We start from the raw sequence: 16,437 nt of genomic DNA, 5'->3' as shown, positions 1-16,437 counted from the left end.
TTGTTTGTTTCTGGTTCAGATTGGGCCCAAATGGAAAGATGTGGTGACCAAATGCATCAAAGGTCATTATCAGCCTTTGCTGCTGCTTTATGCAGATCCCCAGGGAACCCCAGTATCCACTCAGGACCTGCCTTCCCACGCTGAGTTCCAGTCGTACAGCAGGACATGCTATGATAGTGAAGATTCGGGTGAGCAGCCTAGCTCTTTACTTCTCCCATCTGCCCTTCCCCTGTGATCAGGTAGTTGGGAATCATACCTCACTGTGTGCCTAGCTGGGAGAAAGAAAGATGAGAAAGAAGTGTCAACTTGTGCTGAAGCCTTGTGCCAGGTTTTTGTTTCCCTCAGCCTTGTAGTTATTGCTTCAATCACTTGACCCAAACTCAAAAATGAAAAGGAAATTTTGTTTACTGAAGCTGAGATACGGAGACCTCAGCATTTAGCCCTTTTTTTTTTTTTAAATATTTTATTTATTTATTTGAAAGTCGGAGTTACAGAGAGGGAGAGGCAGAGGGAGGGAGAGAGAGAGAGAGGGAAAGAGAGGGATCTTCCTTCCACTGGTTCACTCCCCAAATGGCCAGGAGCTTTATTTGGATCTCCCACATGGGTACAGGGGCCCAAGCACTTGGGCCATCTCTACTGCCTTCCCAGGCACATTAGCAGGGAGCTGGATCAGAAGTGGAGCAGCTGGGACTCGAACCTGCGCCCATACGGTATGCCAGCAATGCACCAGCCCCAGCATTTAGCCTTCTAACACTGGTAAAGATTCTTAATAGCAATTCAACAGTGACTTAAAGTGAGTTAAGACAAGAAAAATTAAGTCACTACAAAGCTAGTCATTTTGGGGAAATGAAATATTTTTTTAAATGGTAAGAGTAGTGATATTCCTTAGTTTGTGAATTAGTTGTTCACTTCCAAGTCAATTGTTTGGAACTTAAATAATGCCTTCCTCTAGAAACAGCTTACAGCTTGATGGCTGAAGTCTCAGGGGAGCCTACAGAGGCTCATAATATATCTGAAGTATAATTCTAATTGTTTTGGCTTGATTTCTGAAAAGGAGTCACAGTGAAATGTTCTTTTGCTCTTCTAGGTCTAGGACTATGATTTTGAAAAAGAAGGAAATTGACTTTAAAATCATTCTCCCTCAGCCGGCGCCGTGGCTCAATAGGCTAATCCTCCACCTTGCGGCGCCGGCACACCGGGTTCTAGTCCCGGTTGGGGCGCCGGATTCTGTCCCGGTTGCCCCTCTTCCAGGCCAGCTCTCTGCTATGGCCAGGGAGTGCAGTGGAGGACGGCCCAGGTGCTTGGGCCCTGCACCCCATGGGAGACCAGGAAAAGCACCTGGCTCCTGGCTCCTGCCAGGATCAGCGCGGTGCGCCGGCTGCAGCGGCGGCCATTGGAGGGTGAACCAGCGGCAAAGGAAGACCTTTCTCTCTCTGTCTCTCTCTCTCACTGTCCACTCTGCCTGTCAAAAAAAAAAAAAAAAAAAAAAAAAAAAAAAAAAAAAAAAAAAAAAAATCATTCTCCCTCCCCTTTGTACCCCCCTTCTGCTTTTTACCTGGTGCTTTCTTCCTACTCTTGGACCCCACCTTAACCTGCTCTACTCCTGCTCCGTTCAGTCAAACGCCCGTTTGTCCTGTCATGCTTATCTCAGATGGGTGTTGAGAGCAAAGCATTCTGCTTAAAGAAATCCACACTAGAGTATATGTTACAGCCCCATAAATCATCAGGTATTAAAAATGCACATAATGTCAGTTATATTTTTTGAAGTAACATTGATCACAGTATAGGAGAAAATTTTGGGATAGCAGAACAACTGGTTATGTATGACCAGTTGGCCTAGGACTTTTCATCTAAGTAGATCTATTTTTCACAACTTTTTCATTTCTTCCACTTTTCCCCCGTAGGTTTACTAAAAACCACACAGTTTTTCACAGTGGCAGGCAAAGTGAGGGCTTCAGCAAGGTAGGGGCAGAGACGGGAGGAATTGTATGTTTGTCTGGGTGATCTGGAAGTTGGGAGTTGGGAAGAATGGCTTTGTGGTATCTCCTTCTCACCCTTCCATCTAGGAAGTTGTTGCCTTATGGACCTTTGTTGCATCCATCGCTTTGCTTTCTCTCTGTCATAGTTCTCTCCTTCCTCACTTTTGCATATATGTCTCCTCCTTCCCTCAGGGAGGGAGCCCTCCATCTCAAGTGACACTCGAACAGATTCCTCAACGGAGAGCTATCCCTACAAACACTCCCACCATGAGTCTGTGGTCAGTCACTTCTCTTCTGATTCTCAGGGGACAGTCATCTGTAATGTGGAGAATGACTCCATGTCCCAGAGCAGTCGGGACACAGGTAGGGACTTACACAGTGGACTCTGCTTGCCTGATTCAATGCCTGCTCCCAAGGAAAAGAAACTGGGGCAAATCAGAAATGTTTGCCATTCAATATTGAAAGGCACAGAAGTTGGGTAATGCAGTGGGATACAAAGAAGGAACCCATTTCTGAAAGAACAGTAATGTTCCCTTGCACATACTCCTGTCAACAGCAGCATATCAGTAAGGACTATGGTAGTGTGATTATTATTGTAATTATGCTGAAGCCTGCTTTTCTCTTGCTATCCTTTTGATCCCTGTCCTTACCATTGTACTCTATTACACCCTTGTAGTCTTGCACCTTGTCATATTATTGTGCCATGCTTCATGCTGAGTGAAGGGTGTTGAGAGCAGGTGTATTTATGGGTGGGGGACACCTACTTAACAGCTTTCTAGATTTCCTGAAGGACAGAGGAGCAAAAGATGAAAGATAGCCTGTTTGTTATTGTGTGTTCCTGGCAGAGAACACATTCTTAAATTGTTTTGTTAATCTTTAGGAGACAGTGCTTATGTTGGAAGAAATCAATACCAGCCATGAAAGGAAGAATAGTGAGTTACTGCTGAGATGGAAAGTTCATTATGGGAGATAAAACAGCCAAGGCATAAAACAATGCACATTCCCTTGGGGATTTTGAGACGTAGCAAGCTCATAACTTCAGATTGTGGGTTGTAGTGTGTGTGCACGGCCATTTTTTAAAATTGGGAATTTCAAACATGTTTAAAAGTATATAGAATATTTTACTGCCCCTCCATGGACCTGCTACCTAGTTTTAATAATTATAACTTTATGTCAATCTAGTTTTATCTGCACTTATGCCCACTTCCCCCAACTCCTGAATTAATATGAAGCAAATCCCAGATATCATATCACTTTTCCCGTAAGTATCCTAGTATATACTGCTAAAAAATAAGTCATTTTAAGTATACTGTTATCACACTTAAAAACTCCTTAAAACCAATTAGCGTTTATCCAATTATAAATGTTATAACTTTCTAATGGTTTGTATGTTTGACTCAGAATACAGATGAGGTCTATATGTTGCTATAGGTTGATACTTTTAAAAAAATTTTAAAGGTTTATTTTTATTTATATGAAAGGCAGAGTGAAACAAAGAGAGAGGAAAGACAGAGGTAGAAAACTTCCATTCAGTGGTTCACTCCCCAGAATGGCTGCAACAACCTGGGCTGGGCCAGGCTGAAGCCAGGAGCCAGGAACTCCATCCTGGTCTCCTAATGGTTGACAGGGGCTCAAACACTTGGATCATCTTGCCAGGCACATTAGCAGGGAGCTGGATTGGAAGTGGAGCAGCCGAGACTTGAACCAGCACTCCCACATAGTATGCCAAAGTCATAAACAGCAGCTTAACTCACTGCACCACTACGCCAGCCTCAATAAGACTTTTATTTTTTATTATTTTTAAATGTATAGGTTTTTCTTCTATTTTTCCATGTAATTTATTGTTGAAGAACCAAGTAGTTGTCCTTTAGATATGCCACATTCTATAGTTTGCTGATTGTATCCCCATGGTATTCTTTAACATGTTTCTTTACCCTCAATTATAAATTAGTAGTTGGACCCAGAGGTTTGGTTAGATTACAATGATTTTTCTTTTCATGACTACTGAATAAATGGTGTTAAGTATGAGGGTTTTTTTTGTTGTTGTTGTTTTAAGATTTGTTTATTTATTTGAAAGGCAGAGAGTGAGAGAGCAAGAGAGCGAGAGTCTTCCACCCTCTGGTTCACTTCCTAATTGGCTGCAACTGCTGGAGCTGATTTGAGCCAGGAGCCTAGAGCTGCTCCTGGGTCTCCCACGTGGGTGCAGGGGCCCATGGACTTGGGCCATCTTCCACTGTTTTCCCAGGCATATTAGAAGGAAATTGGATTGGAAATGGAGTGGCCGGGACTCAAACTCGTTTGCATATGGGATGCTGGCACTGCAGGCGGCAGCTTAGCCTACTATGCCACAGCACTGTCCTCCTAAGTGCATTTTTTTTTTTTTTTTTGGACAGGCAGAGTGGACAGTGAGAGAGAGAGAGAGACAGAGAGAAAGGTCTTCCTTTGCCGTTGGTTCACCCTCCAATGGCCGCCGCGGCCAGCGCGCTGCGGCCGGCGCACCGCGCTGATCCGATGGCAGGAGCCAGGAGCCAGGTGCTTCTCCTGGTCTCCCATGGGGTGCAGGGCCCAAGCACCTGGGCCATCCTCCACTGCACTCCCTGGCCACAGCAGAGAGCTGGCCTGGAAGAGGGGCAACCGGGACAGAATCCGGCGCCCCGACCGGGACTAGAACCCGGTGTGCCGGCGCCGGTAGGCGGAGGATTAGCCTAGTGAGCCGCGGCGCCGGCTCTCCTAAGTGCATTTTTAAGACCATATTTCTGAAACCATGAACCAGAGACATAGGATAAACGACCCATAATTTCCAGGAGAGTCAGGTTCCTGTTAAAGGTGTGTTTAGGGCGGGAGGGCATGGCCATTGGTTTAACATTTATAAGATTTTGTTGCTCCAGATAATTTCCTCCTTTATTAAATCTTTCTGGAACTCATAGATAGCAAAGGAGCAGATAAAAGCAATAAAATACTATGCAGGGCAATTGATTAAAAATTACATATCAGGCCAGTGCCGCGGCTCACTAGGCTAATCCTCTGCCTGCAGTGCTTGCACACTGGTTCTAGTCCCGGTCAAGGCACCGGATTCTGTCCCGGTTGCCCCTCTTCCAGTCCAGCTCTCTGCTGTGGCCCGGGAGTGCAGTGGAGGATGGCCCAAGTGCTTGGGCCCTGCACCCACATGGGAGACCAGGAGGAAGCACCTGGCTTCTGGCTTCGGATTGGCGCAGCGCTGGCTGTAGCGGCCATTTGGGGAGTGAACCAACGGAAGGAAGACCTTTCTCTCTGTCTCTCTCTCTCACTCTCTAACTCTGCCTGTCCAAAAAAAAAATTATATGTTTACATATCACTATATTACTGATACATGAATATGCAGAGGATTTTTTACTTATTAACAGATGAAAACAAATTTCTCTCAGCTCTCAGTGCATTTCAGAATTGAGTGGGTTTTCTCTAAGCCTATCTTGAAACTTAATTCATGTTTGGCTTCCAACAACTTAGCTGATTATATCCTTTAGAATCTGACCTTTACTGAATGATCTAAATCATACTTATATATTTGCATATTGTAGGCATGAAGTAGGGCAAGCTACAGAAAATAGCCCAGCTCTCTTGGGTTTCCCAGTGGCTAGTATTGAGGAGCCATGGAGTATCATTTCTGAGTGAAGCCTGGCTTGGGGATGGGAATGAGAGTGTCAGAGTTAAAATGTTATTTTAAATGATCTTTCTTTCAGGAAGATTTATTTTTATATTTATTTATTTATTTGTGACAGGCAGAGTTAGATAGTGAGAGATAGAGATAGAGATAGAGATAGAGATAGAGATAGAGATAGAGAGAGAGAGAAAGGTCTTCCTTGCATTGGTTCACCCCCCAGATGGCCGCTGTGGCTGGCGCGCTGCGCCGATCCGAAGCTAGGAGCCAGGTGCTTCCTCCTGGTCTCCCATGCAGGTGCAGGGCTCAAGCACTTGGGCCATCCTCCACTGCCTTCCTAGGCCATAGCAGAGAGCTGGACTGGAAGAAGGGCAACCAGGACAGAATCCGGCGCCCCGACTGGGACTAGAACCCAGGGTGCCTGTGCTGCAGGCAGAGGATTAGCCTAGTGAGCCTTGGCGCCGGCCTATTTGTTTATTTTTAAGATTTATTGTTTTTACTTGAAAGGCAGAATTACAAAGAGGCTGAGGGAGAGAGAGAGAGAGAGAGAGTGAGTGAGTGTCTCCCATCTGCTGGTTCACTCCCCAGTTGGCCACAATGGCCGGAGCTGTGCCAATCCAAAGCCGGGAGCCAGGAGCTTCTTCTGGGTCTCCCACGCAGGTGCAGGGGCCCAAGGAATTGGGCCATCTTCTACTGCTTTAGCAGCCAGGACTTGAACTGGCACCCATACGGGAGCTGTAGGCAGCAGCTTTACTCACTATGCCACAGCACCGGCCTCAGGAAGATTTAGAACTGAGTCCTAATGCTATATATAGTCAGAACTCTTGTGGGCCAACGCTGGGTTCCTGGAATGATTCCAAATGTAGAATAAATCAGGTTTTCCTGGGTGTGTATTACTAAATAAGTTAAAGGGAAATTCTGTAATGAGGGGAAATATATGAGTACATGATATTTTGACTAATCTTTAAGACTTTGGCCTTTTAAAAATTACCAAGGAACCCATCTGTTGTCTTTCTGTGTCAATGGCAAAGATTATGAACAAGATTGAGGCTGACAGTTGCTCAGGAGACATTGTAAACTTGGAAGTGCCCATTAAATACTTAAACTTCTCCATATTGATTTGCTGAGAAACTCCTACTCCCGCCCTACTTTTTTTTTTTTTTTTAATTGAAGATTTATTTATTTTGAAAGTCAGAGTTAGAGAAAGTGATCTTCCATCCACTGGTTCACTCTTCAGATGGCCAAACAGTTAACACTGGGCCAGGCCAAAGCCAGGAGCTAGGAGGTTCATCTGGGTCTCCCATGTGTGTGGCAGGGACCCAAACACTTGGGCCATCTTCCATTGCTTTTCCCAGACCACTAGTAGGGAGCTGGATTGGAAGTGGAGCAGCCAGGACATGAACCAGTGCCCATATGAAACGCTGGCATCATAGGTGGTGGCTTAACCCTCTATGCCATAATACCAGCCCCCCAAAATGCCTACTCTGAAATCAGATGGCCTTTGCCTCTACCACTTCTGACCCATGGGTACACTAAATCAGTGGCACTGCCATAAATCCTCGGGAGGATAGTCTTAGAAAGCAGCTTACCCTCATTTCCTTCTTTCAGGACACCTGACTGATAGTGAATGTAATCAGAAACACACATCCAAGAAAGGCTCCCTGATAGAGCGCAAGAGGAGCTCTGGCCGGGTGAGGAGGAAAGGCGATGAGCCGCAGGCCTCCGGCTACCACAGTGAAGGCAAGCCACTCTGCACTGCTCCTCTCTCCAGCTCTGCTGTCAAACTTTTCTCAGACCCCAGACTGCTGGCTTCTCCTCTATTCTCAAGGGCCTTTCCCTTGCTTTTTAGGCTTTGGGGTCTGGGTATCTGTGATTACTTTCAACATCTGTATTTGTTTCATTCTTTGTAGGAGAAACACTGAAAGAGAAGCAAGCGCCTAGGAATGCCTCCAAACCATCGAGCAGCACTAACAGGCTGAGAGATTTTAAAGAGACAGTCAGCAACATGATTCATAACAGACCTTCCCTGGCTTCTCAGACCAGCGTAGGCTCTGCCTGTGGGGGGAGAGCAGAGCAGCCAGACAAAAAAGCGCCTAGGAGCCTACCTTTACACTCTCGTGACTGGGAAATAGAGAGCACCAGCAGTGAGTCAAAATCCAGCTCTTCCAGCAAGTATCGTCCCACATGGAGACCCAAGCGAGAGTCTCTGAATATTGACAGTATTTTTAATAAGGACAAAAGGAAGCATTGTGGCTACACCCAGCTTAGCCCCTTTTCTGAGGATTCAGGTGAGGAGATAATTAGGGAAGAATAGGGCTTTCAAATAAAATTGATTTAAATTTTTTAAAAACCTGGGATCTTAAGGATCTGCATTCATTGGAAGAGCAACTGGAGGGAGGGGTTAGTTAGGTCTTGATTTGGGGCAAGTGCTCAATCTACCTCCTCTTCTGTTCTTGTGTTTTGATTGGGATAGCTAAAGAATTCACACCAGAGGAACTAAGCAAGCCACCTACTTATGACATTAAAGCTGAAGGACCAAGCCCCCAGTACAAGCCCTGGGGCCCAGTGCGACCAGGCTCTCACCTTTTAGAGCAGCACCCTCGCCTAATTCAGCGAATGGAATCTGGCTATGAGAGCAGTGAGAGAAACAGCAACAGCCCTGTCAGCTTGGATGCAGCTCTGCCTGAGAGCTCGAATGTCTACAGGTATTGTTTGGCCTTTGAATAGAGCTATTGTGCCTTGCAGCAGCAGGAGCTTCGTACTTGGGGCTTTCAGCCATGGCTTGGACAAAGTGGAGAGAGGGGATTTATTCCCAGTACTCACTGTGCTCCGTCACCTTTGTATTGCAAGAACGCCCTCTGCTGGTAGGAAAAGCAAAGGGACTTGTTAAATGAGCGAATGCTTTTGTTTAAAATATGTACAAACTAATTGTTCAGTGGTCGCTTCAGGAATGTGTATACTAAAATTGGAGCAATACAGACATTAGCATGGCCCTTGTGCAAAGTGACACATAAGTTTGTGAAATGTTCCATAATTTTCAGATAGATAGGATGAACAAGTCTAGATACCTAATCAGTGTGGGAACTATACACAGGTAATTAAATTATATTATATGTACAATTTATGCAGAGTCAATAGATTGTAACTGTTTTTTTTTTTTGCCACAAAAAAAATAATGGTTATCTGTGAAATGGTAGGTTAATTTGCTTCACTGCAGTTATGTTAGTACTATTGATATATATCCCAGAACATCACATTGTAGTTTAAATGCACACATTTTAGAAAATTTGTGTGAAATAATTGTTTAGTAAACATCTTTTAATGAATTAGTGATTCAAAGCTTTTATAATGCTAAAATCAGAGAAGAAACTCAACTTGTTTATTCTTTCCATATTGGAATTATTTTTTAAGGCTCTGAGGATTCTGTTTTACAGAGGTAATGATAGTCATATCTTATACAAAACTGATGCCAGTATAATAGAACTCACTGCACCCTGCCCATAGGGCTCATTTTGATCTTTATACTTTGGATCTCCATGCATTTACTGAGTTGGCATATGTGAAGTTTTCCCAACAGTATAACTGCTTTAGAAGGAAAGTTTATACCTCCCACAAGGGTGACAGTCACATCCTCATATTTTCAACTATTCTTTGCTGACCACAGGACCCTGTTCAGTTTGCTTATGAGAAGATACTACAAAGATTTAGTAAGAACGAGGAAGGCATTACATATAAGAGCAATGTTTTCACTAACTCATTCAGTAGATTTCGAATGTCTACTATGTGCCAGATGGGAACTGAAATGAAATAAGATGGAATGAGTGGATGTTTCAGTTTTCCAGAAGCAGTTTAGCAGAAGCTTTGATTACATTAGTGGGTTGTTTTCTTGGAGGAATTTAGCCCTAGGAATGTTGCTAGTAATCACCACTCTGAGTTCTCTTTTAAAGGGATCCGAGTGCTAAGAGATCAGTTGGCTTTGTCCCTTCTTGGCGTCATATCCCGAAGTCTCACAGCAGTAGCATCCTAGAGGTGGATTCCACAGCATCTGTTAGTGGCTGGAAAAAGAGTCAGCCTTTCTCAGGTAAGCAGGACTCTGGATTTGGGGGGTTGGATTTGACTACCAGTTCTGTTTGGGGAACAGCCTGTCCTGGGCGTATTTGAAATTAGAAGACAGTTGTATTTTGCGTGTATCATCAGAATGCAAATGTAGATGCTTTTGAGTTGCTTTATCTTTGGGTTTCTTTTTTGTTCTCTATCAGAGCTTGCCTGAATGTTTCTTTCCATCTTGCAGATAGCCCTTCTAGAAGTGGAAGGAACAGAAATAATTGTGAACAGTATTGATAACAACTCTATTCCTCATAATAAATAGGTTCCTTAATATAAAGGCAATCTCTTGGGGAATAAATTTTTAAGGATTTATTCATTTTATTTGAAAGACAGAATTATATAGAGAGAGGGTGAGACAGAGAGAAAGAGATCTTCCTTCCACTGGATCACTCCCCAAATGGCTGCAACAGCTGGAGCTATGTCAGACCAAAGCCAGGAGTTTTTTATGGGTCTCATGTGGGTGCTGGGGCCCAAGCACTTGGGCCAGACTCTGCTGCTTTCCCAGCTGCATTAGCAGTGAGTTGGATTGGAAGTGGAGCAGCCCATATGGGATGCTGGGGCTACAGGAAGTGGCTTAACCCCTTACACCATTGTGCCGGCCCTGGGAACCAGATTTCTTATTCTTAATACTATGAATTAAAATATCAAAATGGGGCACGTAATCTCTGGCAGAATTGGTAAATGAGCAATGCAAACTGGCCTTACCATTGCCTCTATGTCCTAGCCAGTCTAATTACTAGTTCTCTTGATAGTCACTTAAAGTTCTTGAAGGTGGCTAGGATGAAAATTTGAAGCAGCACTAATAAGAAGGTGTGAACCCCATTGCGTGTGAATGCTATAGGTTGCTGACACCTAGCAGAGCACAGCAGTGCTTGTGGAGGCTAACATGCCAGGAATCCTGGGTTACACTCAGTTATAGCTAGAGATTGATGAAAGAAATTCATCTTCCCAATGACATTATAAATTTGGTTTATTTCCCACATTTTAAAATTTCATGTTGAATAACATTACTTTGAGAAATTTCAGGTATATGCCTATTCTCCTTCTTTTCAAAAGACCAACACTTTTCAGTACTCTTGAATCTCGGGATTTCCCTGATAGTCCTCAATTCTGACCAGCTGATTTCTTTGACAAGTGCAAGATATTAAAGCACTCAATAGCCACTTTTATCTGATGATAAAATTATAGAAGTAAATCATGTCTAATAATTCAGTAACCTCCCTTTGAGCCCTGAAACTGAAGGAATTTAGTGTTATCATTATAGTATTTTATCTTTTTTTTTTTTTTTTTTGACAGGCAGAGTGGACAGTGAGAGAGAGAGACAGAGAGAAAGGTCTTCCTTTGCTGTTGGTTCACCCTCCAATGGCCGCCGTGGCCGGCGCGCTGCGGCCAGCGCACCACGCTGATCCGATGGCAGGAGCCAGGAGCCAGGTGCTTTTCCTGGTCTCCCATGGGGTGCAGGGCCCAAGCACCTGGGCCATCCTCCACTGCACTCCTGGGCCACAGCAGAGAGCTGGCCTGGAAGAGGGGCAACCGGGACAGAATCCGGCGCCCCAACTGGGACTAGAACCCGGTGTGCCGGCGCCGGTAGGCGGAGGATTAGCCTAGTGAGCTGCGGCGCCGGCCAGTATTTTATCTTTTTACATCTTCTTCTGGGCTTACACAAGAACATGGAAAACCTTATGTATATGTATATAGGCCACTACCAGTTTTAAAAATATAAAATGAAGTCATGTTATTCTTTTATTTATTTTTAAACAATATTTCTTTATTTGAAAGTCAGAGTTACACAGAAAGAGGAGGAGAGGCAGAGAGAGAAAGAGAGAGGTCTTCCATCCACTGGTTCACTACCCAGATGGCCACAATGGCCGGAGCTGTGTCGATCTGAAGCCAGGATCCAGGAGCTTCTTCCGGGTCTCCCACATGGGTGCAGGTGCCCAAGGACTTGGGCCATCTTCTACTGCTTTCCCAGGTCGTAGCAGAGAGCTGGATCTGAAGTGGAGCAGCTGGGACTTGAACTAGTGACCATATGAGATGCGGGCACTGGAGGCAGCAGCTTTACCTCCTACACCACAGCGCCGGCTCCTATTCTATCTATTTTAAACTTAATTTATCATAAGCTTCCTTCTAGATTTATCTAGATAAATCTAGATTACTTAGATCCTTCTATGAACACTTATAAAGTTGATTTTTTTTTTTTTTGACAGGCAGAGTGGACAGTGAGAGAGAGAGACAGAGAGAAAGGTCTTCCTTTGCCGTTGGTTCACCCTCCAATGGCCGGCGCAGCTGTGCGCTGCGGCTGGTGCACTGCGCTGATCCGAAGCCAGGAGTCAGGTGCTTCTCTGGTCTCCCATCTGGGTGCAGGGCCCAAGAACTTGGGCCATCCTCCACTGCACTCCCAGGCCACAGCAGAGAGCTGGCCTGGAAGAGGAGCAACCGGGACAGAATCTGGTGCCACAACTGGGACTAGAACTCGGTGTGCCGGCGCCGCAGGCAGAGGATTAGCCTATTGAGCCACGGCGCCAGCCATAAAGTTGAAATTTTACTATGTACATTTTACAGGCTCGTTAAAGAGATGGTGGAAATTTACAGTGAAAAAATCTTCCCATGAGTCAAAGGCAATACCTCTAGAGAGTGCTCCCTAATGGATAACAGTATGGATTATTAATTTAACTTGGTTTTAATGTAGCTGCACCATTCTCCATCTGTGCTGCTTTGGTCAATATTTATCCTTTGGTTCAGCAAGTTAAACTGCCTCTTGGGACACCTGCATCCCATGTTGGAGTGCAGGTTCCATTCCTGGCTACTTTGCTTCCTATCCAGCTTTTGCTAATGCATCCTGGAAGGCAGCAGATGAGGGATCAAGTGCTTGGCTCCCTGCCACCCACCATGGAAGACCTGGATGGATGGAGTTCCAGGTCTTGGCATTGGCCTGGTTTAGCCTTGGCTATTGTGAGCATTTGGGGAGTGAACCAGCAGATGAAAGATCCTGCCTCTCCCCCAATTCTGGCTCACTTTCAAATGAATGAAAATAAACATTAAAAAAATTATTTCCCTTTTTGTGACTCAGTTTCCTCATTCCTAAATTGGTGGTAATAATTGAAATAGTGGGTTCATGTGAAAGTGCTTAAACTTTTCCTGGTGGGGCCAGAACTGAGGCATAGTGGCATAGTGGGCCAGGCCTCCACCTCTGGCACCAGCATCCCATATGGACACTGGTTCATGTCTTGGCTGCTCCTCTTCTAATCCAGCTCTCTGCTTAAGGCTTAGGAAAGTAGTGGAAGATGGCACAAATGCTTGGGCCTCTGTACCCATTTAGGAGACCTAGAAGAATCTCCTGACTCCTGGCTTCAGATCTGCCCAACTCCGACTGTTGTAGCCATTTGGGGAGTGAACCAATGGATAGAAGCCTCTCTCTGTCTCTCCCTGTCTCTTTCTGTAGCTCTGCTTCTCAAATAAATAAATAAAAATCCTCAAAAAATAAAATAAACTTTTCCTGGTGCATAGTTATTGTTCAACAAATGTTAGGTGTCCTGTTGTTATAAAGCACTCAATAAATATTTGCTGTTGTTGATTGATTTTACTATTACTATTCATGGCTCAGGTCCCACCCTGAATCTTACATGGAAAGCATTATCCAAAACATGGAGTCTAAATTGAAGACAACAATTCAAAAGGAAAAGTAGTATCAGAGTCATAAATGCAATGCTTAGTGTTGGTTGTGGAAATGTGTTAACTTACCTACTCCTTTGCTTGTATCCCAGGTGGAGAGATATCTTCTAAAAGTGAACTGGATGAATTGCAGGAAGAGGTGGCCAGGAGGGCTCAGGAACAGGAACTTCGAAGGAAGCGAGAGAAGGAATTAGAGGCAGCTAAAGGATTCAACCCTCATCCCAGCCGCTTCATGGACTTGGATGAACTGCAGAGTCAGGGTAATTGTGAGCATTAGGTTGTGGGTAACTGGGACAGAGAGAAAGGGTAGAAAAAAGGGCCTAAGCTTGTAAGTTCCCTGTCTGCTCTGTAATACAGTTGTATCAGCCATTCCAGTGAGAACTGGTTAAAGTAGGAAGTGGCAAGGCTTATTGATGAGGGACTTCTACTTGCTGGAAAGAATCCTTCTCTGAAGACACCCATCCTGGATTCAGGGAGGTGGATCTGCCACACAGGAACACAGCTCAAAGCCTAATTTATTTTTGATACCATGACAATTTATTTCACAATCTCTTATTGTTTGCATGGACTTAACCTAAGGTGCCCAAGTTAGTCACTTTTTTCTCATTAGGATAACATTTTGCACCAAAAGAGACTAGCTTTTGAAATGAGAATTCAACAAGGCTGAGGTGTCTACCTTAGGATAGGCTATGAAGGCTATTTCTTAGTTTCTCTTTCCACAAAGTGGATTTATCATTCTTAATACAAGTGGTGCTAAAACAGTGTAAAGGCTGGGATCACTGCCATTTGGGTGGCTGCATTCTGTTGACCATTTCTGTGTTTTTGTTTTGTTTTGTTTTGTTTTGTTTTGTTTTTTATCAACACTTAGAAAAGCTTCCCAGACGAAGTTGTCCTAGTTTGGAGCAATTTCTCTACTCCTGTCCTACTGTCTGTTGCTTTAAGATAGTTGTTGCCTTAAATTTCCCAGAGCATTGTATTTGTTTCAAAGTTAGTTTCAAATTTCTAATTCCTTACTGTCTCTGTAATTGGATAGTCTTTTCTTCCTTTTTGACCTCATTATATGTCAATGGTGTCACAGGTTTATATTGCTTCTGAAAGAGGGGCCTTCTTGTCTCTTTCCTTGCCTACCCTCTGCCACCACCACCACCCTTACCCCTGTCACTTGGGCAGTACATTAAATCTTGGAGGAAATCCTGTTGGCTATATTTCATTTTCAATTCTCCTTACAATTAGGGTTCAGATTCTCCCTGGAGAGCTAAGATTCTGGAGGATAAGAATTAAAATCTTGCAGTGGTTGAACCATTACAATTTACCTACATTTCTACAAAGCACAGAAATGTTTCTAATGGCTTTATTCCCCATCTCTGTTTATAAAGGTTATATAGATTCAATATTTGATTCTAAATATTATAAAAACCATACCTCTAGAGATGGGATGACACCTCTGTTCAGATTCTTCAGAACGAACCTATAATTCCCATTGCTCTCAAAAAGCCATGAAGAATTAGGAGCGAATGTTAGGGATGTGGGAGAGCCTTTCTTACCTTTCTAGTGCTGTTGAAGCTAAGTGGAAGATAGGTGGAGACATTGTGAGAGGAATGACTTAGACATTTTGATTTTTTTCCCCCTACAACCTTGTGAAAGCTCAATGTCATTTCCAATTGTAGGTAAACATGTGTTACAGCTTTCTGCCAGTTTATGGTTATGAGTGAATTTAGAAATAAAAGGGGCACATAAACAAGGGTTTATTTGCAAGAGTTGCTCTTACTATTCTTCCTAACCTCTTCATCTGCCACTGTGCATGGAGTCTTCTGCACTGGCTTTGGCACACATTCACTTTGAGAAGACAAAAGAATATTCCAAGTTTACTTTACAGGAAGGTGACTTTTTGGAGGTAGTTTTGTTGAACAAAGCCGTGATAAAAGTATTTAATAGTGCTGATGAAAGGTCTCTGAATGTGAACCAACTACAATGGTCTATACACTGAGACAGGAAGTACACTGATTTTTCAGTTTGGGATGGGGCAGAGAACACTGTGAATTAACATAGGAAAGAGGTGGTATAGATGTCTTCCCACAGATTAGTGAAGCCACTTTGCCGTAAGATGGTAGTGGAGATGTGAGTGAAAGTCTAGGGTGTTCTGACAGTAGTTGACAAGATGTATCCTGCTGTTTTATGGAAGAGGAGCTCAGTTCTAGGCATAAGAGATGACATTTTGTTCTTTCCTTGAGGGACTCTGAGAGGTCCTGTAGTTGAAATATGTGGCCAGTGATGACATGTCTCTTTCATGGCCTCCGTAAGACCTCAGTTAATAGAAAAGTGGATGTCCTACGTGTTTTGGAGAATTCTCACTCGCAGTGGACAGTTGGAGTAGGGGTATTCCAGTTGCTCAGCAGCAAGGATCTGCATGTACTAAAGGGAAATTACAGTATGTAACAAAAGTTGGAACGAATTGTAATGAAAATGAAAAGTGCTGGCCCTTTCAGGGAGGAGTGACGGCTTTGAGCGGTCCCTACAGGAGGCAGATTCAGTGTTTGAAGAGTCGCTGCATCTGGAACAAAAGGGAGACTGTGCCGCAGCTTTGGCTCTCTGTAACGAAGCTATCTGTAAGTAACTCTAACTGCTATGGCTATGCAATTTTGACTAACTTCACAATAGATTTTATTTGTGTTGTCACTCATATGAGGTAAAAATGGTTTTTATGTCTCCTCACTCGTGCTCCCACACTGAGGCCCATTAGCTGTCTTTGCTCTGCAAGGTCACTATGGCCTATGGATATTTACTGGAGTAACCTCACAGGAATCCACAAAAGAATCCTCCAGCTCTGCCTACCTTCCTACTCCAAGATTATCAGACCTCAGACATGAGGTTAGTCTGCTCTTTCTCTGGTCACTGACTATTGAGTTGGAGCTTATGGTAGGAAAACTGAATGAGTTGGTTACGATTTCCTAGCACTGTGACTTTCCACTGTAATTTATTTGATTGATTCCTTTTGTTTCTCCCTTCCCTCCCTGGTATGCAACACAATAAAGTTGCATCAAG

The 16,437-nt window shown here is 43.9% G+C and overlaps 1 protein-coding gene and 1 pseudogene across 50 annotated transcripts in view; both read left to right on the top strand.

The window, feature by feature from the left end:
• The window catches only part of USP54 (ubiquitin specific peptidase 54), a 148,071-nt gene that overhangs the window by 104,457 nt on the left and 27,177 nt on the right, over positions 1–16,437 (top strand). For 12 of the 50 annotated variants that reach the window (XR_016220945.1, XR_016220946.1, XM_089313449.1 and 9 more), the window contains 8 exons: positions 20–188; positions 2,172–2,342; positions 7,225–7,356; positions 7,527–7,904; positions 8,090–8,321; positions 9,564–9,697; positions 13,488–13,655; positions 15,867–16,001. Coding sequence is in view for 34 of the 50 variants with exons in the window: in XM_089313449.1 (XP_089169575.1) it covers positions 20–188; positions 2,172–2,342; positions 7,225–7,356; positions 7,527–7,904; positions 8,090–8,321; positions 9,564–9,697; positions 13,488–13,655; positions 15,867–16,001 (1,519 nt within the window). In the remaining 16 variants the exon portion in view is untranslated. The remainder of the gene's footprint in view (positions 1–19; positions 189–2,171; positions 2,343–7,224; positions 7,357–7,526; positions 7,905–8,089; positions 8,322–9,563; positions 9,698–13,487; positions 13,656–15,866; positions 16,002–16,437) is intronic. The other 38 variants (XR_016220947.1, XR_016220948.1, XR_016220949.1 and 35 more) reach the window with 5 other exon arrangements.
• On the top strand, positions 8,556–8,654 carry LOC127484326 (U6 spliceosomal RNA; annotated as a pseudogene).

This window comes from Oryctolagus cuniculus, chromosome 15, assembly GCF_051225735.1.
Source record: "Oryctolagus cuniculus isolate XC-2025 breed Fujian yellow rabbit chromosome 15, ASM5122573v1, whole genome shotgun sequence".
Taxonomy (NCBI): Eukaryota; Metazoa; Chordata; class Mammalia; order Lagomorpha; family Leporidae; genus Oryctolagus; species Oryctolagus cuniculus.
This window is presented reverse-complemented; position numbering and strand designations above follow the sequence as displayed.